The sequence below is a fragment of the Bombina bombina genome, chromosome 10, assembly GCF_027579735.1.
Source record: "Bombina bombina isolate aBomBom1 chromosome 10, aBomBom1.pri, whole genome shotgun sequence".
NCBI classification, from domain to species: domain Eukaryota; kingdom Metazoa; phylum Chordata; class Amphibia; order Anura; family Bombinatoridae; genus Bombina; species Bombina bombina.
This window is the reverse complement of record NC_069508.1, coordinates 186,290,552-186,314,281: the sequence shown is the minus strand read 5'-3', so window position 1 is coordinate 186,314,281 and position 23,730 is coordinate 186,290,552. Positions and strand designations below refer to the sequence as shown.

The window sequence follows — 23,730 nt, the reverse complement described above, 5'->3', positions numbered from 1 at the left end:
ACCCCTAAACCTCCGCACTCCCGCCTCGCAAACACTAGTTACATTTTATTAACCTCTAATCTGCCGTTCCTAACATCGCCACAACCTACTTACATTTATTAACCCCTAATCTGCCGCCCCCAATGTCGCCACCACTATATTAAATTTATTAACCCCTATATCTAAGTCTAACCCTAACACCCCCTAACTTAAATATAATTTAAATACATCAAAATAAAATTACTATTATTACCTAAATAATTCCTATTTGAAAAAATAAATACTTACCTATAAAATAAACCCTAAGCTAGCTACAATATAACTAATAGTTACATTGTATCTATCTTAGGGTTTATTTTTATTTTACAGGCAAGTTTGTATTTATTTTAACTAGGTAGAATAGTTACTAAATAGTTATTAACTATTTAATAACTACCTAGTTAAAATAAATACAAAAGTACCTGTAAAATAAAACCTAACCTAAGTTACAATTACACCTAACACTACACTATAATTAAATAAATTAAATACAATTAAATACAATTATCTAAAGTACAAAAACAAACAAACACTAAATTACAGAAAATAATAAACAAATTACAAGAATTTGAAACTAATTACACATAATCTAATCCCCCTAACAAAATAAAAAAGCCCCCCATAATAAAAAAAAGCCCTACCCTACACTAAATTACAAATTAGTTATATTGTAGCTAGCTTAGTTTTATAGGTAAGTATTTAGTTTTAAATAGGAATTATTTAGTTAATGATAGCTATATTTTTTTAGATTTATTTTAATTATCTTTAAGTTAGGGTTAGACTTAGATTTAGGGGTTAATATGTTTATTATAGTTGCGGCGACGTTGGTGCGGCAGATTAGGGGTTAATAAATGTAGGTAGGTGTCGGCGATGTTAGGGACAGATGACTAGGGGTTAATAATATTTAACTAGTGTTTGCGATGCGGGAGTGCGGCGGTTTAGGGGTTAATATATTTATTATAGTGACGGTGGTGTCCGGAGCGGCAGATTAGGGGTTAATAATAGAATGTAGGTGTCGGCGATGTCTTGGGCGGCAGATTAGGGGTTAATAAGTGTAAGATTAGGGGTGTTTAGACTGGGGGTTCATGTTAGGGTGTTAGGTGTAGACATAAATGTATTTTCGCCATAGGAATCAATGGGGCTGCGTTAGGAGCTTTATGCTGCTTTTTTGCAGGTGTTAGGTTTTTTTTTAGCCGGCTCTCCCCCATTGATTCCTATGGGGAAATCGTGCACGAGCACGTTTAGCCAGCTCACCGCTAACGTGTATTGAGGTGAGATGTGGAGCTAAATTTTGCTCTACGCTCACTTTTTTGCGGTTAACGCCGGGTTTTGTAAAAACACGTAATACCAGCGCTGTCTGTAAGTGAGCGGTGAGCATAAACTGCTTGTTTGCACCGCACCCCTGTTAACGCAAAACTCATAATCTACCCGTTTGTTTTTTAATCAACATTCACTATATGAAAGTATTTGCAGACTTTTATACATTCATGTGCTGTTTACCATATTAGATTTTATTACATTGGTATTAAAGGGACATTAAACCCCAAATTTTCTTTTAATTTTCAGATAGAGAATACCATTTTAAACAACATTCCAATTTACTTTTATTATTTAATTTGCAATGTACATGGGTGAGCCAATCACACGCAGCATCTATGTGCAGCCACCAATCAGCAGCTACTGAGCCTATCTAGATATGCTTTTCAACAAAAGATATCAAGAGAATTAGATTATAGAAGTAAATTGGAAAGTTGTTTAAAATTGCATGTACTATTTAAATAATGAAATAAAAAAATTATTTCATGTCCCTTTAATAGGTAATCCATGTATGAAGAAAATGTATACATTGTGTTTTTGTTTTTTATTGTTATAAAAAAAAAAAACAGAAACCATTCATTTGCTATTAAATTACATTTCTCTTTTTATTATGTCCCCAGGGTTGTTGGATTTAATTATGAGTAATTTAAAGTCTTATGCCAGAGTAAGATAATGCATGCAAAACAAAGACATGTATAGTTTATTGGATGTTTGCTTTGTTTTTTTTTAGAAATAATAAAAAGGAAAACATAATTATAGTGTGTGTATGTGTGTCTGTCTGTTCATTCATATGGGTGGCGAGAGTCCATGAGCTAGTGACGTATGGGATATACATTCCTACCAGGAGGGGGCAAAGTTTCCCAAACCTCAAATGCCTATAAATACACCTCCCACCTCTAGGCAAATATCAGAAAAAGCCCTCACGAAGGGAGAAACGCATTGATGTTTGCTAACAAGTAGCAGCAAGAATAATTTACAATATCTAAATACTTTACATTCTCTATGCTGAGAACAAAGTTGTCTGCTGGGACTTTTATATAAGCAGATACTAAGGCTGAGATACCAGTAAATTGGCACATATACCTGGAGCCTGTGTTTACATTCATAAATCTTTCCATTGCATAAATGCCAAAGATTCTACCATCGCTTGCTGAATAAGATTTCCGTTGGAATTTCTCAAGCACTATCTGAGTATCCTGCGTGCAAACTGCACTTAAGAGCGGATAAGTCCTTTTGCTACAGTAGTAGTATACAGATTAACCAGCCAATAAGATCTGAGTACTCTGACAGCCTCTGCACATGTGACCGCGAACGGTCGAGTACTCAAATCTCCACGGAGGTAGAGCCGCTTGTAAGTTTGGTGTTCCCTGTGTCGAATACCACCCTGAAGGAGTAAGGTAATATGTACTTATCTATCTGGGACTGCTAACATAACTAACATTCTGCCTTGGATCCACATTGTTTTTAACCGTTTGAAAATTGTTATTAATCAGCGGTCTTGACTGGAACTTTTAATATTGTTTGATAATCATCTTAAGTGGTGGCAATATGCTAGAGCAACTGATTTTATTTGTTTAAATATATCGGAGACGTCCGATTTTTATATTGTTTGTATCCAACGATTATCTGTTGTAGTTTTTTACTTATTTGTAAGTGAGGTGTAATTAAAACTTTGTTTATATACCTTTCTTTTGCCATCTAGTAGTTTTCACTTAGGCACATTTGCAATTTAGATCTATACTGGTTCTATCTGTAAACCTTTAGCCTTTGAGCGCTCCTAATATATGTTTTGATTTTTTTCTGATATTTGCCTAACTGTGGGGGATCATTTAGGTTTATTTAGGAGTCTGGTTTAATATACTCTGCGCACACTCCTCAGATTGTTTGACACCTCCCACCTCACTCATACCTCAGTTTTACAAACTATGCCTCCTTAGGAGGTGGTGAAGCATGATGTGCTTGATTTCTTCAGTGAAAGGCGCTTCTAAGCATATTGAAGCCCAGTTCCTCTCTTAGTGCAGTGTTTGTCTGAGGGATGTGAAGGAGGTATTGCCTGATGATGCCATGTTTTTGCCTATGGGAAATCTATTCTAGCACTCTCTGTAAATTCGGTCGCGGGGATTCATCTGCTGCCTCCCTTTACAGATCGACATTATACTCCTCTACTATTACCTCTGCTGATATGTTTCAGTGCTGGTTTGGCTGTCTGCTATATGTGGATGGGTGTCTTCTGGTAAGTATATATCATTTTTAAGACATTCTCAGCTATGGAAGGCACTTTATAGTATTAAGTTCTTAATGTATATTGCATATATTACTCATGAGTCAGGTCTGTTAATACTTCCCTTTGCAGTCACACAATTTCAGAATGGAAATTATGTTTATGGGAGAATTTATGAGGTTTTTTCTTACCTGGGGTTCCGGTTAGCTGCTAACATGGAGTCTGTTTTTCAAATTTTTGCGGGCAAATTAGGCTCACGATGACGCAAATTGAATAATTTTATTGCGTAATTTTTGGTGTGAATGTTTTTTGGCGTGAAATTGCGCCTGCTGTGACGCGAGTTACGTCATTTCATTGCGTCATCTTCTCAGCCTTCTCAGTCTAATGTACCAGATTTGCCTGCGGATATGAAAATGTTATTGCTGCAGCCACAGAGAAGGCTATGACTGCTATTCTGCCTTCAAATAAACGTAAAAGGTCTTTCCAAACTTGTCATAGATCTAATGAATTTTGTACTGACCAACAGCATACTGAAATATCCTCTATTGATGAGGGTTCCTCTGACTCAGAGGATCCTGCATCAGAGACAGAAATTGACAAATCTTTTTTTATTTAAAATTGAACATATTCGTTCTCTATTAAAGGAAGTATTGTTTATTTTGGGTATTGAGGAGTCTAGTCCTCCTGATAGCAAAGCTAATAATTGTTTAAATTCTGTATTTAAGACTTCTGAGGTTACTCCTGAAGTTTTTCCTATTCCAGATGCTATCTCCAATATGATTGCTAAAGAATGGTCTAAACCTGGTACCTCTTTTAACCCTTCTTCTAGGTTTAAGACGTTGTATCTTTTACCTGTGGCTAGTCTAGAGTTTTGGTAAAAGGTCCCTAAGGTTGATGGAGCTATTTCCACTCTTGCCAAACGTACTACTATTCCTATGGAAGATAGTACTTCTTTTAAGGATCCTTTAGATAGGAAGCTTGAATCTTACCTTAGAAGAGCATATTTACATACTGGCTATATTCTTAGACCAGCTATTTCTATGGATGATGTTGCTGCTGCTTCAACTTTTTGGTTGGACAGTTTAGCGCAGCAGTTATCAGATCCTGAACTATCTAGCATTGTTCTTTTACTTCAACATGCAAATCATTTAATTTGTGATGCTATTTTTGATGTCATTAAGATTAATGTAAAATCTATATCTTTAGATATTCTAACTAGAAGAGCTTTATGGCTTAAATCTTGGAATGCTGACATGGTGTCTATATCTAGATTGTTATCTCTATCTTTTCTGGGTAATAATTTGTTTGGTTCTCAGTTGGATTCTATTATCTCCACTATCACTGTGGGTAAGGGAGTTTTTCTTCTCCAAGACAAGAAATCTAAGGGTAAATTTAAAGCTCCCAATCGTTTTCGTTCCTTTCGTCAGAATAGAGAACAGAGAACCTCTCCTTCCATTAAGGCCTCTGGCTCTAATTGGAGACCATCTCCGAATTGGAATAAATCCATGCCTTCTAAGAAACCAAATCCAGCCCCTAAGACTGCATGAAGGTGCGGCCCTCAAACAAGTTCTTCTGGTGGGGGGGGCAGATTAAAGTAATTTCAAGACATTTGGACAGATTCTGTCCAAAGTCAGTGGATTCAGAAAATTGTTTCTCAAGGGTATCGAATAGGTTTCAGAATAAGACCTCCCATGGGAAGATTCTTTCTTACTCATTTTCCAACAAATCTTGTGAAGGCTCAGGCTTTTCTGAAGTGTGTTTCAAACCTAGAGCTTTAAGGGGTGATTGTACCAGTTCCTCAGGAACAGGGATTGGGTTTCTGTTCAAATCTATTAATTGTCCCAAAGAAGGAAGATTCTTACATACCAATCCTGGATCTGAAAACTTTAAATCGTAAAAGCTTTCAAGATGGTGACTATAAAGACTATTCTTCCTTTTGTTCAGCAAAGTCATTTCATGTCCACAATAGACTTACAGGACGCTTATCTTCAAATTCTTATTCATCCAGACCACTATCGTTTTCTGAGATTCTCTTTTCTAGACAAGCATTACCAATTTTTGTTCTTCCATTTGGCCTAGCAACAGCATCAAGAATTTTCTCAAAGGTTCTCGGTGATCTTCTATCCGTAATCAGAGAGCAGGGTATTGCAGAGTTTCCTTATTTGGATGATATCTTGGTACTAGCTCAATCTTTTCATTTAGCAGATTCTCACACAAAACAACTAATGTTGTTTCTTCAAAGACATGGTTGGAGGATCAATTTACCAAAGGGTTTCTTGATTCCTCAGTCAAAGGTCAACTTCTTAGGTTTCCAGATAGATTCAGGGTCCATGACTCTTTCTCTAACAGACAAGAGACAAATTAAATTGGTGTTAGCTTGTCTAAACCTTCAGTCTCTATTATTCCCTTCAGTGACTATGTACATGGAAGATTTAGGTCTCATGATTGCAGCATCGGACGCAATCCCCTTTGCTCGTTTTCATATGAGACCTCTACAGCTTTGCATGTTGCACTATAATGTTGCATTTGTGCAGGGATTATACTCAGATATCACAGTTGATATAATTAAATCCCAACACTCAACTCTCTCTGACTTGGTGGTTAAACCATCGCCTTATTGTTCAAGGGGCCCCCTTTGTTAATCCTTACTGGACTGTGATCACAACAGATGCAAGTCTTACAGGTTGGGAAACTGTCTGGGGTTTTTTGACAGCACAAAGGGTTTGGAATCCTCAAGAGGCGAGGTTACCAATAAATATTTTAGAACTCCGTGCTATTTTCAGAGCTCTTCAGGCTTGGCCTCTATTGAAGAGAGAACTTTACATTCATTTTCAAACAGACAATATCATAACAGTGGCATATGTCAGTCATCAAGAGGGGACTCGCAGTCCTTTAGCAATAAAAGAAGTTTCTCTGATACTTTCTTGGGCGGAATCCAACTCTTGTCAAATCTCTGAGATTCATATCCCAGGTGTAGAAGCGGATTATCTCAGCCGTCATTCTCTACATCCGGGGGAGTGGTCTCTCCATCCAGATGTTTTTTTCAACTTGTACAGATGTGGGGTCTCCCAGAAATAGATCTGATGGCCCCTCGTCTCAACAAGAAACTTCCTAGATACCTTACCAGGTCCAGGGATCCTCAGGCGAAAATGATGGATGCTCTAGCAGTTCCCTGGTTTTACCAACCTGGTTACATTTTTCTGCCTCTGGTTTTTCTTCCATAGGTGATCTCCAAGATCATAATGGAACAATCGCATGTGTTTCTGATAGTACCAGCATGGCCTCACAGGTTTTGGTATGCGGACCTTGTCGGAATGTCCAGTTGCCAGCCTTGGTCACTTCCTATAAGACCAGACCTTCTGTCTCAAGGCCCAGTTTTCCATCAGGATCTCAAATCCCTAAATTTGAAGGCATGGAAATTGATCGCTTAGTTCTTAGTCATAGAGGTTTCTCTGACTCAGTAATTAACATTATGATACAGGCTCGTAAGTCTGTTTCAAGGAAGATTTATCATAGGGTTTGGAAAACCTTTATTTCATAGTGTTCCACTCATGATTATTCTTGGCATTCTTTTAGAATTTCTAGGATCCTATAGTTTCTTCAGGATGGTTTGGATAAAGGTTTGTCTGCAAATACTTTGAAAGGACAAATCACAGCTCATTCTACTAGATCAGTTGCCACATATTGGGCTTTCAAGAATGAAGCTTCCGTTGATCAAATTTGCAAAGCAGAAACTTGGTCTTTGCATACATTTACTAAATTTTACCATTTTGATGTGTTTGCTTCTTCGGAAGCAGCCTTTGGTAGAAAGGTTCTTCAGGTAGCTGTCTCAGTTTGATTCTAGTGCCTATGATTTGAGTTTTTTTTTAAAAAATTAAGAAAACTTATTTATTTTTTTGGATTTAATTTTTTAGCGGAAATAGCTGTTTTTATTTTATCCCTCCCTCTCTAGTGACTCGTGGACATCCACATCTTGGGTATTATATCCCATACTCTTGCAACCTATATGAAAGAAAACATAATTTATGTAAGAACTTACCTGATAAATTCATTTCTTTCATGGTGGCAATAGTCCATGAGACCCACCCAATTTTTTGGGGTTATGATTTTTTTTAAATAAAGCAAAGCACTTTATTTATCCTGTTCCTCTTTTTTATGCTTTTACTCTTTTTACACCTTGCTAACTTGGCTATACGTTAAACTGAGGTATGAGTGAAGTGGGAGGTGTATTTATAGGCATTTGAGGTTTGGCAAACTGCCCACTCCTGGTAGGAATGTATATCCCATACGTCACTAGCTCATGGACTCTTACCACCATGAAAGAAATGAATTTATCAGGTAAGTTCTTACATAAATTATGTTATATATATGTGTGTGTATATGTGTGTGAGTGTGTGTATATACAGTTGTATGCAAAAGTTTAGGCACCCCTGACAATTTCCATGATTTTCATTTATAAATAATTGGGTGTTTGGATCAGCAATTTCATTTTCATTCATCTATCAAACAACTGAAGGACACATTAATATTTCAGTAGTGAAATGAGGTTTATTAGATTAACAGAAAATGTGCAATATTCATCCTAACGAAATTAGACGGGTGCATAAATTTGGGCATCCTTGTCATTTTGTTGATTTGAATACCTGTAACTACCTAGCGCTGATTAATTCGAACACACAATTGGTTTGGTGAGCCCATTAAGCCTTGAACTTCATAGACAGGTGCATCCAATCATCCAATCATGAGAAAAGGTATTTAAGGTGGCCAATTGCAAGTTGTTCTCTTTGACTGGCAACATGGGGGCCTCAAAACAACTCTCAAATGACCTGAAAACAAAGATTGTTCAACATTATGGTTTAGGGGAAGGCTACAAAAAGCTATCACAGAGATTTAAGCTGTCAGTGTCCACTGTGAGGAAATGGAAGACCACAGGCACAGTTCTTGTTAAGGCCAGAAGTGGCAGACCACTAAAATATCAGAGAGGCAAAGGATGGTGAGAACGGTCAAAAACAGCCCACAGACCAACTCCAAAGACCTACAATATAATCTCGCTGCAGATGGTGTCACTGTGCATTGTTCAACAACTCAGCACAATTTGCACAAGGAGAAGCTGTATGGGAGAGTGATGCAGAAGAAGCCTTTTCTGCACACACCCACAAACAAAGTCACTTGAGGTATGCAAATGCACATTTGGACAAGCCAGCTTAATTTTGGAAGAAGGTGCTGTGGACTGATGAAACAAAGATTGAGTTATTTGGTCATAACAAGGGGCATTATGCATGGCGGCAAAAGAACACAGCGTTCCAAGACAAACACTTGCTACCCACATTAAAATTTGGTGGATGTTTCATCATGCTGTGGGGCTGTGTGTCCAGTGCCGGTACTGGGAATCTTGTTAAAGTTGAGGGTCACATGGATTCCACTCAATATCAGCAGATACTTGAGAATAATGTTGAGGAATCAGTCATAAAGTTGAAGTTACGCCGGGGCTGGATATTTCTACAAGACAACGACCCAAAACACTGCTCAAAATCTACTCTGGCATTTATACAGAGGAACAAGTACAATGTTCTGGAATGGCCATCCTAGTCCCCAGACTTTAATATCTATGAAAATCTGTGGGGGGGATTTAAAGCGGGCTTTCAATGCTCGGCAACCATCAAACCTAACTGAACTGGAGATGTTTTGCAAGGAGGAATGGTCCAAAATACCTTCATCCAGAATCCAGACACTCATTACAGGCTATAGGAAGTGTCTAGAGGCTGTTATTTCTGCTAATGGAGGCTCTACTAAATATTGATGCAATATTTCTGTTGGGGTGCCCAAATGTATGCACTTGTCTAATTTCATTTTGATGCATATTGCACATTTTCTGTTAATCCAATAAACCTAATTTCACTACTGAAATATTACTGTGTCCTTCAGTTATTTTATAGATAAAAATTAAATTGCTGATCCAAACACCCAATTATTTATACTGTATGCATATATATATATATATATATATATATATATATATATATATATATATATATATATATATATATATATATATATATATATATATATATATATATATATATATATATATATATATATATATATATATAGTGTGTGTGTGTGTGTGTATAAATTATTTTCCTATCTGTAAAGGATGGCATGTGCTGAGAATAGGGGGCTATGTTAACTCTCTTGAAATCTTAAACAAACTTAAACAATGTCCTGTGAATGCAGTTATCACCTTTCTAATATAGGCAAGTACCTTTTTTTTTACTTCTCAAAATATATAATACAAAAGATCCATATTCATATGTGTGTGCAAACATGTGCACATGTACTTACAGAATTAGAGACTACTCACACATACTGACTCAAATATACTCAAATATCCATAAATGGTTTTGCCTACACATTGTCACAGACGTACACCTCCAGACACACCTATTAGCCTTCCTTATACACCCTCTATGCACTTGTACCTCTACACACTGATTCACAACCAGCAAACAACCATCTAATTTCTCATCCACAACAGTGACAGATTAATGCTTCTGTCGTTAGACCCTGTACCAAAAAACAACCTACTAACAGGGGTCAATATCATAACATTTTGTTGGCAAGAAAAGTTGACCACAAAGCTAACTATCACTGGTACAGGAGATACTGGTTGAAGACATCATCTTTTACCCTTTACTTGTCCCATACCTCCCAGCATGGGCAAAACTACAGGGGATGCAGAGGGCGCAATTGCGACTGGGCACCCAAGGGTGGTGACCCAGCATAAAAAAATAAAAAAATGTTGACCAGCCACTGCCTGAACTGATATCATGTGAGTGTGACATGATGTTTCACTTGTGTGTCTGACTACAGGGGTTAGTCTTTCTGTTTTACCCATTGGTGTTTATGTGTGTGTGTATGTATGTATGTGACTGTGTGTGTATTTATTCATTTATGTGTGTGTTTGTATGTTTGTGGAACCAGTAAATTACAGACCTTGTTACTACAGCATGGCGGGCGGGGGGTAAACAGTTGCACTATACACTACCACTATATATAGTATGGGGGGCTGGACTATGTCACAGACTACTGTGGTCACTTTATAAAGTACTGGGGCGAGTAGGGTCAGGCCAGCCATCTCACCGGCAGATTACAGACTGTGTCACTGACTCACTATATACAGTACTGGTGGGTTAAACAGTGTCAATATATACAGTAATAGGGGGTCAGACCATCTCACAGACTGTGGGCACAGGGTATCTCCTTTTGCAGACATGTAATCTGATTCAAAAAAATTTCTGTGTTAAATGTAAAAAAAAAAAAAATGATATGTATCAAATTCACTTTTTTTGGGGTGGGGGTGGGGGGGCCCTTCTTAGATTCTTGCACCTGGGCCCTGTCGTTTCTAGTTACGCCTTTGCCTTCCAGCATCTGCTGGATGATTTCTGGGACGTGGAAGGTTAAGAGTTTGTGGGCAACTACTGGGCTGGGCTGCATTTGGGAGTGGTGAGGTTATGGTAGAGGCGCAAGGCTACTGGTGGTCCATAAGCATGACCAAGTGGATCACAGGGTGTGTCTTGGTCAGTCCCTTAAAACAGGGCAGCCATCAAGGAAGCGGCCATACCTCCTAACCAGTCATAGTCCCACATGTGTTGGTGTTCCTTTGAGGTTAAGGGGCAGCAGTAATGAGTTGAGTGCATTGGAGCCCCCAGTGCTCCCCCTTAGAACAACAACTGAGTGTACCCAGAGTTCCTGGTGATATTTCTGCCACAAACTTATTGCTGGATATCCTGCACACTATGTATAAAATTAACTGGTTGTCCAGAACATACTAATCCTCAAATATTAGAATGTTGATTTGCTCTCATAAGTTTCTGCAGAAGTGAGGCAAATGCACCTCCCCCTGGAATTTTACTCCTTATATTGAAATATAAGTCCCCATTTCAGTGACTCTTCATGCCAATAAACCACCATTTTAAAATGATGTAGCACATATTTACAATAAAATCTCTTTTCTGCTTTATCTGTTGCCACTGATATTACTATGGTTGAGGTATTTTATTCTTTTTGCCCTATTTCCTTGAAAGATTCTTGCAGATGCCCATGTGCTTGGATGTACAATAAATGTTATGTCAATTTAACCCTCCTTTAAAAATGCCAATTTAAAAAAAATGATAAAAATTGAATGTTCAGGGGGACTTCAGTAGAGCCTTGTTGAAAAACAGAAATAGAAACTTAGATGAATTGTAATGTCCTCAAATAAACCCATTCGGAAATGGAGCATCCTGTGGAAATCATACAGCTGTCTCACAATAGAAAATAAAAACCTCTACAGGCAGGATGTTGTCTAAGAAAAAACAGCAGCACTCAGTCCTGGTTTCGGGAAAATATGCAGAGAAATATGCAAGAAAGCATTTACAAAATACTTTAGTAATGTATCACTTAGATATCAATAAAACAAACAAAAAAAAGAACCCACATATAAAAGATTATACAAAACAAAAAAAGTGTATTATTTAATATACAGTGATGTACAAAGGCACTCAAGGGGTTAACAATAACCTAACCTTAACTTGTATAGCACCCAAGACTTTCACTACACAAAAGCATCCTTGTGACATTGTGAATAGCAGAGTGCTGCGCACTACAGTTAAAAGGGCAGTAAATGATTTGTAATTGCCACATTTTCCTGCAGTCTTTCAATATATGAACATATTTGTTGCAGCAAAAAAGATAAGATAAACTGCAAATTAGGGAGAGTTACCTGACAGTGCTAGGCTGTTTTCAGGATTGGAAAATTTACAATTTTCATGGACAAAATATATAATAAAGTTATACTGTATATATAAATGTTTTTTTAGTATATATCAAAATTGGTAAAGCAAAACCTTGGATTTTGTTTTAAATCAACAGAAATCTGCCATTTTTATTTTTGCCTATTTCTAATTTAAAATAATAGCATTTATTATCACAAGAAAATTTTACATTGTATATGTTAAAAATACCAAATATATATTGTAACCAATAAAGTAATTCTAAACAAAAAAGAAAATTATTATATAGAAATAAAATGCGTAAATTAATTTAGCTCCCCATCCTTAAGAATCATCACAGTTTTGTTTTAATTAAAATTACAACATAATTAAGTACCACACAGTAACAACAGTTGACATCCATACCATATTCATATTGACAGATTTGTGGTTGGTTTGCAGAGGTTTTTAGGTCCTAGGGGACAGGGAAATTAGTGAAAAACCATTAAAATACAGTTTTAGTGTTTAATGTCCCTCTTGAAATATATACTGTGTAAGTGTTCTCCCATATGGAACCTTCTGATACTAGATTTCAGTTGATTTGGTGGCCATCAGGGTGTCTCTAAAATGGGATCGCTTTTGTTTCTTAACCAAACACTAACCTAGGTAGAATGTTTTGATAGCTTTGGCTTTAATACCTGCTTGGATGTGAGATAAATTTGTGTTTCAGTACTGCTGTTTTACTAAAGGGCTGAGCTTACTATGCGCAAGTTCTGTGTGCACACTCCTGTCTGAGGCTATGCAGACGCCCTGTCTTTGCTTGCTTTCTAACGCTACCCTATTAGCATTTGCATTACTGAAGGAAAGATTTCCTTCTTGAACAGGACGGAGAGAAAGAAAATCGGGGATCCTGGCCCTACCCTCAGCTGTCCCATCGCATATTGCTGCTGAAAGAATCCAGAAAGAACCTAAAGTGCCGGGTGTCGTACCAGCATCATCACTTCTAAGTAGGTGGTATTTGAGGTTTGAGATATTATTTAAGTATAATTACAAATCTGCACATACCCACAACTTATGTTCTACCATGTCCAACTAGTAACAGATACATTGCTTTATTGTTTGTCTTATGGATCAGTTAATGAGACTGCTCTTGTGTGCCTGTATCATGTATACAGCAGTTATCTTAAATGGCCACTAACGGAAGAGTAAAGTGCTCTAATTTGTTAGATCCTAACTAATGTTCTTTTGTTTCATTGGTTATAATCATATCTTTTCTTTTTTTACATATTTCTTTTTTTAAATAACATTATCTCAGATTCGACACCGCCATATTATACCTTATATCTTCCATGCAACACAAACTCTATGGCTTAGATTACAAGTGGAGCGATACATTTATTTATTTCTCATGAGCGCTCACTGAGCTCAAGGTAAAACTTTAGTACTCCCAGGTTAGCACTGGTATTGCAAGTTGGACTTCAGGTATTACAACCGCCCTAACTTCCTCTCTCCATAGACTTCAATGGGGCACACTAAAGAAAGCCTTTTCATTTTATCTCTCAAAGCTGAGCTAGATCAACTTCACATTCCTATGTTCTTCACTTAGAAGAAAATATACATTTTATTTACAAAGAAAAATAATATATATATATATATATATATATATATATACACACACACATACACACACACAGTGCCTGCAACTAATATTGGCTCCCATGGTAAATATGCTGTAAAAATCGTCTTTATTGTTTATACATTTTGATCTTTTGTTAAAAAATACACAAAAATGCTCTTATGGATATCAAATAATTGCAAACACAACACAGGTTTATAAAAAATAAATAAATCTTTGTTAAATAATATGTGTGACAGAATTATTGGCACCCTTTTAGTCAATACTTTGTGCTACCTCCCTTTGCAAAGATAACAGCTCTAAGTATTCTCCTATAATGCCTGAAGATGTTGGAGAATATATGGCACGGGAAATAAGACCATTTCTCTATACAGAATCTCTCCAGATGCTTCAAATTTCGAGGTTGATGCTGGTGGACTCTCCTCTTCAGTTCACAGGTTTTCTATGGGGTTCAAGTCGGGGGACTGGGATGGTCATGGTAGGACATTGTCTTTGTGGTCAGTAAACCATTTTTGTTTTGATGTATGTTTTGGATCATTGTCCTGTTGGAAGATCTAACCATGGCCCTTTTTAAGCTTTCTGTCAGAGGCAGCCAGGTGTTCTTTTAAAATCTATTGCTATTTGAGTCCATGATGCCTTGTATTCTAACAAAATGTCCAGGTCCTCTGGCAGAAAAACTGCCCCAAAACTTTAAAGAGCCACCACCATATCCAACCGTGGGCATGAGGTACTTTTCCTGAGGCAATATAGACACACATCCTCTTCCAGGTTGATTCATAACATTTCCAGTTAACTTCTTAATTATTGCCTTGATGGTAGAAATGAGCATTTTTAATGCTTTTGCTATTTTCTTATAGCCTCTTCCCATTATGTGAAGCTAAACAATCTTTTTCTGCACATCACAGCTATATTTCTTGGCCTTAACCATTGTGATGAATGACTAAGGGAATGTGGCCTATGTATTACCTCATATTTAAACCCCTGTGAAACAGGAAGTCATGGTTGAACAATTTCCTGTTCCTAGTCACCCAGGTGTACTACAAAATGTAAAATATCAATGGAAATATACTTCAAATATATTTCTCTTGTTAAGTGTATCCAGTCCACGGATCATCCATTACTTGTGGGATATTCTCCTTCCCAACAGGAAGTTGCAAGAGGATCACCCACAGCAGAGCTGCTATATAGCTCCTCCCCTAACTGTCATATCCAGTCATTCTCTTGCAAGCCTCAACCAAGATGGAAAAATGGTACCGGAGTGTACTGTTTATCTCAGGCAGTATTTAGAAGAAGAATCTGCCTGCATTTTCTATGATCTTAGCAGAAGTAACTAAGATCCATGGCTGTTCTCACATATTCTGAGGAGTGAGGTAACTTCAGAGAGGGAATGGTGTGCAGGTTTTCCTGCAATAAGGTAGGTGCAGTTAATATATTTCTAGGGATGGAATTTGCTAGAAAATGCTGCTGATACTGAACTAATGTAAGTAAAGCCTTAAATGCAGTGAGAGCTACTGGTATCAGGCTTATTAATAGAGATACATACTCTTATAAAAATGTAATATAAAACGTTTGCTGGCATGTTTAATCGTTTTTATATATGTTTGGTGATAAAACTTATTGGGGCCTAGTTTTTTTCCACATGGCTGGCTTGAATTCTGCCTAGTAACAGTTTCCTGACTTTCCACTGTTGTAATATGAGTGGGAGGGTTTTTTTTGTGCAGCAAAAATTACAGACACAGACATCCAGCTTCTTCCTGCATGATCCAGGATATCTCTGGAGGGCTCAAAAGGCTTCAAAGTCGTTTTTGAGGGAGGTAACAAGCCACAGTAGAGCTGTGGCAGTTGTTGTGACTATTTTAAAAAAAAACAAACAAAAACAAAACAAAACAGTTTTTGTCAGTTATTATTCTGTGTTTGGTATTAAGGGGTTAATCATCCATTTGCAAGTGGGTGCAATGCTCTGCAAACTTGTTACATACACTGTAAAAATTTTGTTAGTGTAACTGCCTTTTTTCACTGTTATTTCAAATTTTGGCAAAAATTTGTGTTTCTTAAAGGTGCAGTAACGTATTTTATAGTGCTTGTAAACTTGTTTAAAGTGTTTTCCAAGCTTGCTAGTCTCATTGCTAGTCTGTTTAAACATGTCTGACACAGAGGAAACAACTTGTTCATTATGTTTGAAAGCCATGGTGGAGCCCCATAGGAGAATGTGTACTAAATGTATTGATTTCACCTTAAACAGTAAAGATCAGTCTTTAACTATAAAAGAAATATCACCAGAAGATTCTGGCGAGGGGGAAGTTATGCCGACTAACTCTCCCCACGTGTCAGACCCTTCGCCTCCCGCTCAGGGGATGCACTCTAATATGGCGCCAATTGCATCAGGGACGCCCATAGCGATTACCTTGCAGGACATGGCTGCAATCATGAATAATACCCTGTCAGAGGTATTATCCAGGTTGCCTGAATTAAGAGGCAAGCGTGATTGCTCTGGGGTTAGGAGAAATACAGAGCGCGCAGATGCTGTAAGGGCCATGTCTGATACTGCGTCACAATTTGCAGATCATGAGGACGGAGAGCTTCAGTCTGTGGGTGACGTCTCTGATTCGGGGAAACCTGATTCAGAGATTTCTAATTTTAAATTTAAGCTTGAGAATCTCCGTGTATTGCTTGGGGAGGTATTAGCTGCTCTGAATTACTAACACGGTTGCAGTACCAGAGAAATTGTGTAGGCTGGATAAATAGTATGCGGTGCCGGTGTGTACTGATGTTTTTCCTATACCTAAAAGGCTTACAGAAATTATTAGCAAGGAGTGGAATAGACCGGGTGTGCCTTTTTCCCCACCTCCTATATTTAGAAAAATGTTTCCAATAGACGCCACTACACGGGACTTATGGCAGACGGTCCCTAAGGTGGAGGGAGCAGTTTCTACTTTAGCAAAGCATACCACTATCCCGGTTGAGGACAGTTGTGCTTTTTCAGATCCAATGGATAAAAAATTGGAGGGTTACCTTAAGAAAATGTTTATTCAACAAGGTTTTATTTTACAGCCCCTTGCATGCATAGCGCCTGTCACGGCCGCGGCGGCATTCTGGTTTGAGGCCCTGGAAGAGGCCATCCATACAGCTCCATTGACTGAAATTATTGACAAGCTTAGAACACTTAAGCTAGCTAACTCATTTGTTTCTGATGCCATTGTTCATTTGACTAAACTAACGGCTAAGAATTCCGGATTCGCCATCCAGGCGCATAGGGCGCTATGGCTTAAATCCTGGTCAGCTGACGTGACTTCGAAGTCTAAATTACTCAACATTCCTTTCAAGGGGCAGACCTTATTCGGGCCTGGTTTGAAGGAAATTATTGCTGACATTACTGGAGGTAAGGGTCAAACCCTTCCTCAGGACAGGGCCAAAGCAAAGGCCAAACAGTCTAATTTTCGTGCCTTTTGAAATTTCAAGGCAGGTGCAGCATCAACTTCCTCCGCTTCAAAGCAAGAGGGAACTTTTGCTCAATCTAAGCAGGCCTGGAAACCTAACCAGTCCTGGAACAAAGGCAAGCAGGCCAGAAAGCCTGCTGCTGCCTCTAAGACAGCATGAAGGAACGGCCCCCTATCCGGCAACGGATCTAGTAGGGGGCAGACTTTCTCTCTTCGCCCAGGCATGGGCAAGAGATGTTCAAGATCATATCTCAGGGATATCTTCTGGACTTCAAAGCTTCCCCTCCACAAGGGAGATTTCATCTTTCAAGGCTATCTGCAAATCAGATAAAGAAAGAGGCATTCTTACGCTGTGTGCAAGACCTCCTAATTATGGGAGTGATTCATCCAGTTCCGCGGACGGAACAAGGACAGGGTTTTTATTCAAATCTGTTTGTTGGTCCCAAAAAAGAGGGAACCTTCAGACCAATTTTGGATCTAAAGATCTTAAACAAATTCCTCAGAGCCCATGATCCAAGAGGGTCAGTACATGACCACAGTGGACCTAAAGGATGCCTACCTTCACATACCGATTCACAAAGACCATCATCGGTTTCTAAGGTTTGCCTTTCTAGACAGGCATTACCAATTTGTAGCTCTTCCCTTCGGGTTGCTACAGCCCCGAGAATCTTTACAAAGGTTCTGGGCTCACTTCTGGCGGTTCTAAGACCGCGAGGCATAGCGGTAGCTCCGTATCTAGACGACATCCTGATATAGGCATCAAACTTTCAAGTTGCCAAGTCTCATACAGAGATAGTTCTGGCATTTCTGAGGTCGCACGGGTGGAAAGTGAACGAGGAAAAGAGTTCTCTATCCCCACTCACAAGAGTCTCCTTCTTAGGGACTCTTATAGATTCTGTAGAAATGAAAATTTACCTGACGGAGTCCAGGTTATCAAAACTTCTAAATGCTTGCCGTGTTCTTCACTCCATTCCGCGCCCTTCGGTGGCTCAGTGTATAGAGGTAATCGGCTTAATGGTAGCGGCAATGGACATAGTGCCGTTTGCGCGCCTACATCTCAGACCGCTGCAATTATGCATGCTGAGTCAGTGGAATGGGGATTACACAGATTTGTCCCCTCTGCTAAATCTGGATCAAGAGACCAGAGATTCTCTTCTCTGGTGGTTGTCTCGGGTCCACCTGTCCAAGGGTATGACCTTTCGCAGGCCAGATTGGACAATTGTAACAACAGATGCCAGCCTTCTAGGTTGGGGTGCAGTCTGGAACTCCCTGAAGGCACAGGGATTGTGGACTCAGGAGGAGAAACTCCTTCCAATAAATATTCTGGAGTTAAGAGCGATATTCAATGCTCTTCTGGCTTGGCCTCAGTTAGCAACACTGAGGTTCATCAGATTTCAGTCGGACAACATCACAACTGTGGCTTACATCAACCATCAAGGGGGAACCAGGAGTTCCCTAGCGATGTTAGAAGTCTCAAAAATAATTCGCTGGGCAGAGTGCCACTCTTGCCACCTGTCAGCAATCCATATCCCAGGCGTGGAGAACTGGGAGGCGGATTTTCTAAGTCGTCAGACTTTCCATCCGGGGGAGTGGGAACTCCATCCGGAGGTGTTTGCTCAATTAATTCATCGTTGGGGCAAACCAGAGTTGGATCTCATGGCGTCTCGCCAGAACGCCAAGCTCCCTTGTTACGGATCCAGGTCCAGGGACCCAGAAGCGACGCTGATAGATGCTCTAGCAGCGCCTTGGTTCTTCAACCTGGCTTATGTGTTTCCACCGTTTCCTCTGCTCCCTCGACTGATTGCCAAAATCAAACAGGAAAGAGCATCAGTGATTCTGATAGCACCTGCGTGGCCACGCAGGACTTGGTATGCAGACCTAGTGGACATGTCATCCTTTCCACCATGGACTCTGCCTCTAAGACAGGACCTTCTGATACAAGGTCCTTTCAATCATCCAAATCTAATTTCTCTGAGACTGACTGCATGGAGATTGAACGCTTGATTCTATCAGAGCGTGGCTTCTCCGAGTCAGTCATTGATACCTTAATACAGGCACGAAAGCCTGTTACCAGGAAAATCTACCACAAGATATGGAGTAAATATCCTTATTGGTGTGAATCCAAGAATTACTCATGGAGTAAGGTTAGGATTCCTAGAATATTGTCTTTTCTCCAAGAGGGCTTGGACAAAGGATTATCAGCTAGTTCCTTAAAGGGACAGATTTCTGCTCCGTCTATTCTTTTGCACAAGCGTCTGGCAGAGGTTCCAGACGTTCAGGCATTTTGCCAGGCTTTGGTTAGAATTAAGCCTGTGTTTAAAACTGTTGCTCCTCCGTGGAGCTTAAACTTGGTTCTTAAGGTTCTTCAAGGAGTTCCGTTTGAACCCCTTCATTCCATTGATATTAAACTTTTATCTCGGAAAGTTCTGTTTTTGATGGCTATTTCCTCGGCTCGTAGAGTCTCTGAGCTATCTGCCTTACAATGTGATTCTCCTTATCTGATTTTTCATGCAGATAAGGTAGTTCTGTGTACCAAACCTGGGTTTTTACCTAAGGTGGTTTCTAACAAGAATATCAATCAAGAGATTGTTGTTCCATCATTGTGTCCTAATCCTTCTTCAAAGAAGGAACGTCTTTTACATAATCTGGACGTAGTCCGTGCCTTGAAGTTTTACTTACAAGCTACTAAGGATTTTCGTCAAACATCTTCCCTGTTTGTCGTTGACTCTGGACAGAGGAGAGGTCAAAAAGCTTTGGCAACCTCTCTGTCCTTTTGGCTTCGGAGCGCAATACGCCTAGCCTATGAGACTGCTGGACAGCAGCTCCCTGAAGGGATTACAGCTCATTCTACTAGAACTGTGGCTTCCACCTGGGCCTTCAAAAATGAGGCCTCTGTTGAACAGATTTGCAAGGCTGCGACTTGGTCTTCGCTTCACACTTTTTCAAAATTTTACAAATTTGATACTTTTGCTTCTTCGGAGGCTGTTTTTGGGAGAAAGGTTCTTCGGGCAGTGGTTCCTTCCGCTTAATCCTGCCTTGTCCCTCCCATCATCCGTGTACTTTAGCTTTGGTATTGGTATCCCACAAGTAATGGATGATCCGTGGACTGGATACACCTTACAAGAGAAAACATAATTTATGCTTACCTGATAAATTTATTTCTCTTGTGGTGTATCCAGTCCACGGCCCGCCCTGTCCTTTTAAGGCATGTCTACATTTTAATTAAACTACAGTCACCACTGCACCCTATGGTTTCTCCTTTCTCTGTTTGTTTTCAGTCGAATGACTGGATATGACAGTTAGGGGAGGAGCTATATAGCAGCTCTGCTGTGGGTGATGCTCTTGCAACTTCCTGTTGGGAAGGAGAATATCCCACAAGTAATGGATGATCCGTGGACTGGATACACTACAAGAGAAATAAATTTATCAGGTAAGCATAAATTATGTTTTTTATCATATGAATTCATAGGGGTGCCAATAATTGTGCCACACATATATTTAACAAATATTTTTATTTTTGGATAATCCTGTGTTGTGTTTGCAATCATTTGATATCTATGAGAGCAGAGAATATTTGTGTATTTTTTTTAACAAAAGATCAAAAGGTTAAACAATAAAGGCAATTTTTCACAACCTTCTATGCTCATATTTATCAAGGGTGCCAATATTAGTGGAGGGCACTGTAGATATATAGATATACTGTATATTGTATGTACAGATACATAAAGATATATAAAGAAATATATATTTAAAAACAAAAAGAACATTTTCTTCTAATTCAAGAACATAGGAATTTGAAGTATTTCTATTAAAAAATATTAAAACATTAAAATTTATTAAAAATGATATTGCATATGTCAAGATATTTGATAGGGAAGGCCTCAAAAGTATGTGTGTATATATATATATATATATATATATATATATTTATATGTATGTATGTGTCCAAATACATATTTACACATATAAACAAATACATACACATATAAAGATGTGTACATACACATATACTATATATATATATATATATATATATATATATATATATATATATATATATATATATATATATATATATATATTATATATATTATCCCACAAAAGTGAGTACACCCCTTACATGTTTTGTAAATATTTTATTATATCTTTTCATGTGACAACACTGAAGAAATGACACTTTGCTACAATGTAAAGTAGTTAGTGTACAGCCTGTATAACAGTGTAAATTTGTTGTCCCCTCAAAATAACTCAACACACAGTCAATAATGTCTAAACCGTTGACAACAAAAGTAAGTACACCCCTAAGTGTAAATGTCTAAATTGGGCCCACAGTGTCAATATTTTGTGTGGCTACCATTATTTTCCAGCACTGCCTTAACCCTCTTGGGCATGGAGTTCACCAGAGCTTCACAGGTTGCCACTGGAGTCCTCTTCTACTCCCCCAGAGCTGGTGGATGTTAGAGACCTTGCACTCCCCCGCCTTCTGTTTAAGGATGCCCCACAGATGCTCAATATGGTTAAGGTCTGGAGACATGCTTGGCCAGTTCATCAACTTTACCCTCAGCTTCTTTAGCAAAACAGTGGTCTTCTTGGAGGTGTGTTTGGGGTCTTTATCATGTTAGAATACTGCCCTGCGGTCCAGTCTCCGAAGGGAGGGGATCATGCTCTGCTTCAGTATGTCACAGTACATGTTGGCATTCATGGTTCCCTCAATGAACTGTAGCTCCCCATTGCCGGGAGCACTCATGCAAGCCCAGACCATGACACTCCCACCACTATGCTTGACTATAGGCAAGACACACTTGTCTTTGTACTCATCACCTGGTTGTCGCCACACACACTTGACACCATCTGAACCAAATAAGTTTATCTTGGCTGTGGTTCCAGTAATCCATGTCCTTAGTCTGCTTGTCTTCAGCGAACTGTTTGCGGGTTTTCTTGTGCATCATCTTTAGAAGAGGCTTCCTTCTGGGACGACAGCCATGCAGACCAATTTAATGCAGTGTGCGGCATATGGTCTGCGCACTGACAGGCTGATCCGCACCCCTTCAACCTCTGCAGCAATGCTGGCAGCACTCATAAGTCTATTTCCCAAAGACAACCTCTGGATATGATGCTGAGCACGTGCACTTAACTTCTTTGGTCGACCATGGCGAGGCCTGTTCTGAGTGGAACCTGTCCTGTGAAACAGCTGTATGGTCTTGCCCACCATGCTACAGCTCAGTTTCAGGGTCTTGGCAATCTTCTTATAGCCTAGGCCATCTTTATGTAGAGCAACAATTCTTTTTTTCAGATCCTCAGAGAGTTCTTTGCCATGACGTGCCATGCTAAACTTCCAGTGACCAGTATGAGAGAGTGTGAGAGCGATAACACCAAATTTAACACACCTGCTCCAAAATCACACCTGAGACCTTGTAACACTAAAGAGTCATATGACACTGGGGAGGGAAAATGGCTAATTGGGCCCAAATGTAAAGATTTACACTTAAAGGTGTACTCACTTTTTTTGCCAATGGTTTAGACATTAATGGCTGTGTGTTGTTATTTTGAGGGGACAACAAATTTACACTGTTATACAGGCTGTACACTCACTACTTTACATTGTAGCAAAGTGTCATTTCTTCAGTGTTGTCACATGAAAAGATATAATAAAATATTTACAAAAATGTGAGGGTTGTACTCACTTTTGTGGGATACTGTGTATGTATATGTATGTGTATATATATATATATATATATATATATATATATATATATATATATTCTAATGCTGGACTGACCTTAATAGGCAGGATCAGACTGATATACTACAGGAACTTTATACTCTGTGAAAAGCATTACTGGTTTAAAAAGAGGCTTTACCCAGGTGGTAAATCACCATAGAACAGGCTAACAAGTTTTGAGCTAGTTGTTCGTTCCTGAGAGTGCGCTTCTCTCTATGTGTATTTTATATATATATAACCCCGATTACAAAAAAAGTTGGGGCAGTTTGGAAATTGCAAAAAAAAAAAGAGAGTCTTTTGAAAATTCAATTCACCCTGAACTATATTGAAAACACATTATTAACACATTATTTTCTGTTTGATTTTGTGAATTTAATGTATTTTTGAAAATGTACACATTTCTGATGACTACAACACACTCCAAAAAAGTTGTGAGAGTCGACTGTTTATCAATGTGTAACATCACCTTTTCTTTTAATAAAACTTATTAAGTGTTTGGGCACTGAAGACAACAGTTGGTTAAAGGGACACTGAACCCAAAATTTTTCTTTTGTGATTCAGATAGAGCATGAAGTTTTAAGCAACTTTCTAATTTACTCCTATTATCAAATTTTCTTTATTCTCTTGGT

General features: G+C 38.7%; 1 protein-coding gene across 5 annotated transcripts in view; it reads left to right on the top strand.

The window, feature by feature from the left end:
• The window catches only part of ST3GAL3 (ST3 beta-galactoside alpha-2,3-sialyltransferase 3), an 864,582-nt gene that overhangs the window by 440,740 nt on the left and 400,112 nt on the right, over positions 1 to 23,730 (top strand). For 3 of the 5 annotated variants that reach the window (XM_053693588.1, XM_053693589.1, XM_053693590.1), the window contains one exon: positions 13,191 to 13,313. The exons of the other annotated variants lie outside the window; for them this stretch is intronic. In XM_053693588.1, the coding sequence (XP_053549563.1) occupies positions 13,191 to 13,313 (123 nt within the window). The remainder of the gene's footprint in view (positions 1 to 13,190; positions 13,314 to 23,730) is intronic. 5 annotated transcript variants of the gene reach the window in all.